This window comes from Trichechus manatus, unplaced genomic scaffold (genome assembly GCF_000243295.1).
Source record: "Trichechus manatus latirostris isolate Lorelei unplaced genomic scaffold, TriManLat1.0 scaffold00003, whole genome shotgun sequence".
NCBI lineage: Eukaryota > Metazoa > Chordata > Mammalia > Sirenia > Trichechidae > Trichechus > Trichechus manatus.
Genome location: NW_004443939.1, coordinates 18493975 through 18500681, shown reverse-complemented (window position 1 = coordinate 18500681; position 6707 = coordinate 18493975). Strand labels below are relative to the sequence as shown.

The 6707-nt window shown below is 36.6% G+C and overlaps 1 protein-coding gene across 3 annotated transcripts in view; it reads left to right on the top strand.

Moving 5' to 3' along the window:
- The first annotated feature begins 2180 nt into the window (after positions 1-2180).
- ZRANB2 (zinc finger RANBP2-type containing 2) overlaps positions 2181-6707 on the top strand; it is a 19695-nt gene continuing 15168 nt past the window's right edge. For 2 of the 3 annotated variants that reach the window (XM_004369058.3, XM_023731056.1), the window contains exons 1-3: positions 2401-2513; positions 5017-5069; positions 5162-5270. In XM_004369058.3, coding sequence (XP_004369115.1) covers positions 2458-2513; positions 5017-5069; positions 5162-5270 — 218 coding nt within the window. In that variant the 5' untranslated portion in view covers positions 2401-2457. Of the gene's footprint in view, positions 2514-5016; positions 5070-5161; positions 5271-6707 lie in introns of all 3 variants that reach the window. The other variant, XM_004369059.2, reaches the window with a different exon arrangement.

Sequence of the window (6707 nt, the reverse complement as noted above, 5' to 3'; positions counted from 1 at the left end):
TGTCGGTAAATTTATAGAAAGTTGGACTACCTTCTTCAAAGGGCTGCTATATGCATTTAATAAATAAATGCTTGTAAAGCATTTAACATGAGGTCTAGCACACAGAAAACATTAAATAAATATAGCTAAGATACTGGTAATAAATATTACCAATACTAATACCAAAGTTACATAGTATAAAATGCTAGTAATTAATACTATTAACACTAGTAACAAAGCTACAAAATAGTAGTAAACATTACTAACATTAGTACTAAAATGAAATATAAACATAAAGACTTATAGCTTACAGATAATTACTTTTAAAATAGATTATAGTTATCACATTCAGGAAAAAACACATTTTACACTCTCGTAAGTTAGTTTTGATTTGGAGAAATACTAGAAAGGAATATTAAGGAATATTATAGAGTTGAGCTGTGCACATCTTCCCAGGCATTTTTTTAAAAATGAAATGCCACATATAATTCATCTCAAAGCATCTCTCTTTAGTCACCTAACGCTGAAATTCATTGTGTTATGATAGGATTATGCCACACTTCAATGCAATTATAGTAAAGAGTAATAACTGGCCTAGATGTGACACCGAGAAACTGAAGTACATAAAAAGAGATTTCAGTATCCCAGTTTGAGTTTTGACTGGGCATAGATATTCACACTGCTACTTTTATGTTTGTTTAAATGTCATAGTCTTTGCAGAACAGGAGACAACTGGAGCATTAGCTAGTCTTTGCAGAACAGAGAGCAACCGAGTACTAGCTGACTACCAGCCCCTAAAAATCATATTATTCTGTACTTGTTACTCCTGCTGGTGGCTAAAAGGTCAACAGCTGACACGACTTGACTTTTTATTTTTTTGAAACCAGCTTAATCAGGCATAATTTACACACAACAAAATTTGCCAATTTTAAATGTACAGTTTGATGATTTTTGACAAGTTTATATGTTAGTGTAACCACTACCACAATCAAGATACTGAATCACTCCAAAAAGTTTTCTCATGCCCCTTTTCAGTAATTTCTTTCCAACCCTACTCTGAGGCAACCATTAATCTGTTTTCTACAGCTAGTTTTGTTTTTTCTAGAATTTCATTTTATATGAATGGAATAAAACAACTCAATATGAAAACGATAGACAACCTAATAGAAAAATAAGCAACTTGAACAGCCATCTTACCGAAGAGAAAATACAAACTGTCAATAAGCATTAAGAGATGCTTAATATCTTTGGTAATCAGGGAAATGTAAATTTAAGATCACAGTAGGATACTATTTTATACTACCTGACTTGCAAAAATTAAGAAATCCGACAGTACCCAATGCTGGCAAATGTCTGGGGGAACTGGTAACCCTTAAAATACTGCTAATGGGTCTACAGATAGGCACAATCACCTTGTATGGCAATTTAGCATTATCTTGTAAAGTCGAATAATCCCTCTCCTAGGTATATGCTCTATCCTAGAAAAACTACCGCATTTGTATATCATCAGAAGCTATAATGTGTAAGAATGTTCATGGCAGTGTTGTTTGTAATGGCCAAAATCTGGGAAACAAACGAGTAAGTTGTCAAAGCACTGTTACCAGTATACAGCTGTGAAAACAAAGAACTACAGCTACATGTAACTACATGCAAGCCTGGACGAATTTAGAAGCATAATGTTGAGTGAAAAAGAGAACTGCAGAAGATCAGATAACAATTCTTACGACGCTCGTTTATCAAATTAAACATACATACACATGAACTAAATTTTTAAACAGCAAAGAATAAACCCAAAATACAGATGCGTGTTAACCTCTGCAGGGAGGCAAGAAGATGGGATAGGGTAAGATAGGTATTTTCAACAATATTGGCAATATCCTAGTTCTAAAATTAATGGTCGGTTCCAGGTGAGCACTAACATCTATTAATTTGTTTATATAGCAAATACTAAGGTAGGTTTTTAAACTACATTCTATCAGCACATGAAAGAACAGTTTTCCTCCTTTAGCAAAATAACTTCCGCTAAAAATTGACCAAACCAAGCACCAGAAGCTCTGACGCAGAAAGCACAACCCTACCTTTTACGACTCTGAACTGATTACAGTCACTTCCGCCTCCACCTCCCTAGCTCCGCCCAACTAAGCGGAAGAAACTTTCTCTCGGGTCCTCCCGCCTGTAGAGGGCTCTACCAGGCGACTAGTGCCACGAAGGCCTCCCGCTCGGGCTGTCCCTATGGCGCCTGTTAGCTTAGTCCTGGAAGAGATGTTTGCATTATAACTCTGTTGGCCAGAAAACTGTCACACAGGATCTTACTCTAGAGAGTAACGTTCAAACTCAAACCTGGCCTGGTGCCACCTTTATCAAACCTTGACGCAGTGGTGAGTGGGAGTCAGGCGGCGTGGGGGACAGCCTCGGGGTGCGAAAGTCCCTGGCCCGCTTCCTCCTGTGAAGACGTAGCTGCGGGTGGCTGTGGACAAGATGTCGACCAAGAATTTCCGAGTCAGTGACGGGGATTGGATTTGCCCTGACAAAAAGTGAGTCTATGAAGGGTCCCGAATTGGGCCAGGGTTTATCGGCGAATGTTTTATTAGGTCGATTCGGCATTTTCCGTTCTTTCTATCTTCTCCGTGCGCTACACCGGATTGAGGCGGCGAATCGCCGGCTCCTGGGCGGGAAAGAGATTCTCGATCTCCTCATTGGCGAGGTCTTTCGGGAGTTTTTGTTTTAGTTATATCGCCAGCATTTCCCCGACATTATCGCTTCCAGATGACCCTTTCTGGAGAGCGAGATCGTTTACCCTTTGCCTTCCCCCTCCCCCCACGGTCTAGGTTTCAGCGATAAGGAAATCTGTCTCCCTTGTCGAGGCCGGCTTGGTGTTGGATCTCCCCCACGGGACTTTTTTTCCAGAACTTTGTTTTCGGAAAGGTTTGCTTTCTTGCACTCGAACTTTTGCTTCTTAAAGTTCAACAGTTTTGTTTTTGTTTGTTTTTTTAATCAACTTTTCCTCCGTAGTTTATTCCTTCTTCACTGTTTGGTTTGGGATATTCATTTTTCCTAATTGACCTTTAAATTCACAAGAACTGAACCTTTCGTCTAGTTAGAGCCCAAAGGAAAGAGGTCTGTGTTTTTGTCTGCTTAGCCCTAGGGATGCCTGCAGCAGACAAGCATGTGTTTTAGTGGCTTTGCATTTTGACATTATTGCTTAAGCCAGTATACTCTATTAAATTGTTAGCTTTTATTGAAGGATGCACAAACCGGCCCACCCTTATGGAAAGTAAATGTCAAAAAAAAAAATATGTAACTCATGCTCAAATAAAAACCGTTGATGATGATGTCTTTGAGTTTAAGTTAGTAAAGAGCAAAACCTTTAGAGCAAACAAACCTGGGTTTAATTCCAGTTCTCTCACAGATTATGGAGTGAGTGAGTGAGTGAGTGAGTGTGTGACTTTTTTGAAAATGAAACTAGATTAGCCTCCTTATGATAAAACAGCATAGATACAGTGAAATGTAGCAAATACTCATTAATTGATAGCTATTGGAAGTAATTGGAAGTAATAGTTGTTAAAAGTTAAATCATCTAATCATCTAATGTCATTAGATGATTAAGACTGTATTGCCCCAGCATTTGAATTCTATCCTCATGTTAACAGTTTAAATGAAAACTTTGTCCTTTTTTGTGTGTAGTAAAGTAATGGTCCTCCATTGCATAACTGTTAAGATGACTTAAAGAAACTCAGATCTAATGAATACAAGTCTTAGGTGATGAATAGCATTGTTCTGAATGGTAAGACTGTTGATAACAGTAAGAAGGTATAAAACAATTTCTAACTTTTATGTTGTTGATCACTTGTAGAAATGTGCTTTTGTCAGTGTCCTTAATGACAGTACACCCAAATATTTAGTATAGAACTCTTAAACACCCAAATGTTTAAGGTAGGACTCTTACACCCAAATATTTAAGGTAGGATTCTTACCTCCAAATATTTACTCTCACAGCCAGATATTTAAGGTAGGACTTTTATGGGAGTGCCTTTCAACTCAGTTACAAATATATGAATAGAATATGTTTTCAGTGTTTATTGGCAGCATACCCATTGTCATCGAGTTGATTAGGAGCCTAAGGATATGATATTCTTTAGGGGGAAGATAATCTAAAAAATTACATGGAGTGCTTCACTTTAGTGTCCATTCTGTGCATCTCAACTTTAGCATAATATCTTTTAAAAAAGTAATTTTTTCCTTTTTTTTAATTTAAGCATTACTTGTCATTCAGAGCATATAACATGCTTTTACCAATAGGTATGCAGGTGCACTATTAAAAGCAAGTGAGTGAACCAATATTATTATTGCTTTTAATTAAGTTTCCTGTTTATAAGTATAAAAACGTACTGTGTGTGTATTACTCCATGTGTTGAGGGAGGTTATTGATTGTGATAGTTGCCTCATTTTTAGCTCCTAGATCTCAGAGGTTTGATAAAAAAAACAAAACAAACAAACAAACAAAAAAAAACCATTTCCATTGAGTCGATTCTGACTCATAGCAACTCTGTAGGACAGAGTAGTACTGCCTGAGAAGGTTTCCAAGGAGCAGCTGGTGTATCGAAACTGCCAGCCTTTTGGCTAGCAGCGGAGCTCTTAACCACTGCTCCACTAGGGCTGTTTGTAGTACAATGTTATCTTCCTTCTTTCCTTCTCATCCTACTTCCTGCCTGTAAAAAGTGCATTTCATCAAGGTCCTTGAAACCCTCTCTGATTTATCCATTTTCTCCTCCTTGGTGCATTTTTACCATTTTGTGTTTTCTCTAATACTTGTTTCTTTAGTGACGTGTCATTTTCTAGACTGGGAGTTCCTATATTTTTTCTACTAAATTGTAAATTTTTCTTGTTGTTAGCATTGGCATTAACATGACTGAGGTGGAGCTAGAAGTTCAGTACTTTAGATACATAGAACTTACTAAAGAGTTGTGTATGTAGAATAAAAACTATTTTCAGGATTCAAAAAATATTTCTATAAATACTTTTTTATTTTATTTCCAGATGTGGAAATGTAAATTTTGCTAGAAGAACCAGCTGTAATCGTTGTGGACGAGGTAAGTATTTAAGGAAGATTCTGTTAAGATTATGTATTCAGGTGATTTGTTTGTTTCTCCAGGTTCATATTGCATTATTTTTCTATTTTCAGAGAAAACAACTGAAGCCAAGATGATGAAAGCTGGGGGCACAGAAATAGGAAAGACACTTGCAGAAAAGAGCCGAGGCCTGTTTAGCGCTAATGATTGGCAGTGTAAAACGTATGTGTTTCAAATTAATGTCCACTCTTTCTTCCATAATAATATGTCAGCTACTACTTGTAAACAGCATCAACTCTTAATAGTCACGTGTCAAACCAAGGTAACCTTTTGAATCAAAGGTCTGTTGATTGTTAGAGTCTGTATCTGATATTTTACTGTTAAAGAACCGTTAAGTTTTTTTTACATTTTTTCAAATGGTAATGTAACCTGTTATGATGATGAGTTATTTATGCCAATAAACAAATGCTTAAAGTGAGCTAACAGCCAAAAAAATTGAAGGGTTATTTAAAAGCACTGAGGCCTACTTTTTTCTCTTACTGAAAAATCTCAAAAAATTTTAATCTTTGTCATTAACGTAAAATAAACAAATTTATTTTGCCTATCTTCGAAGTAATTTTAGAATCACAAGTTGCTTGTCATAAATTGTTTCTAATTAGATAGATTTTCTATTTTTAATTTTCAAATTGGAATTTAATTCTGTATTAGTTTTCTAGTTTCCATCTTTTCTGCTATGCAGATGAATCAGATATATGCGAAAGAGACACATTGCCCTCAAGTCTGTTGCGACTCATAGCGACCCTATAGGATAGAGTAGAACTGCCTCGTAGGTTTCTAAGGCTGTGAGTAATCTTCACAGAAACATGCTTCCACATCTTTGTCACATGGAGTGGCTGGTAGGTTTGAACCGCTGACCTTTCAGTTAGCAGCCAAGCACTTAACTACTGTGCCACCAAGGCACTTCATATGAAAGAGAACTGAATCAGAAGGGAGTCTTACATAAATTTCTGATCCTATAGATTTTCCAGCAACAGATTAAGTCATTGTGGGTTTGGTATGTGAGATTCAGTGATTGAACTGATGACTCAAAAAAAAAAAAAATTATCTGTAGGGTATAACCTTACTCTTATTTGAGGTAAGTTTGGATACTGGGAATTTAGTAGAACTTTTCATTTAAAATAATTTTTCTCGCCCTAGGGTATCAGAGTCTGTAGATCTAATTTGTCGTTGCTCATAAAATTACAAAGGACACCATTTATATTTATAGATTAATGCTGCATAAATTTTGCTTCTTTGCTTAAATAGTTCAGTCCGTTCCAACTAAAATTCTTTGTCCAGACCAATGTACATTTTCTTTGCTTGCAGTGCCACTTAATATTTCTTCATGGTAGTGATTTTATCCTGTTGTTAGGTGTCATCGAGTCAATTTTGGCCCATAGTGACCCTATGGAGCAGAGTAGAACTGCCACATAAGGTTTCTAGGCTGTAATCTTTACAGAAGCAGATCACGAAGTCTTTCTCCCACAGAGCTGCTGGGTGGGTTTGAACTGCCAACGTTTTGGTTAGCAGCCAAGCGCTTAAGTGTTCCTCCACAAGGGCTCCTTATGGTTTCATCCTAGAAATTTTTATTTTAAAAAAATTATTTTTTTGTTTTTTAAA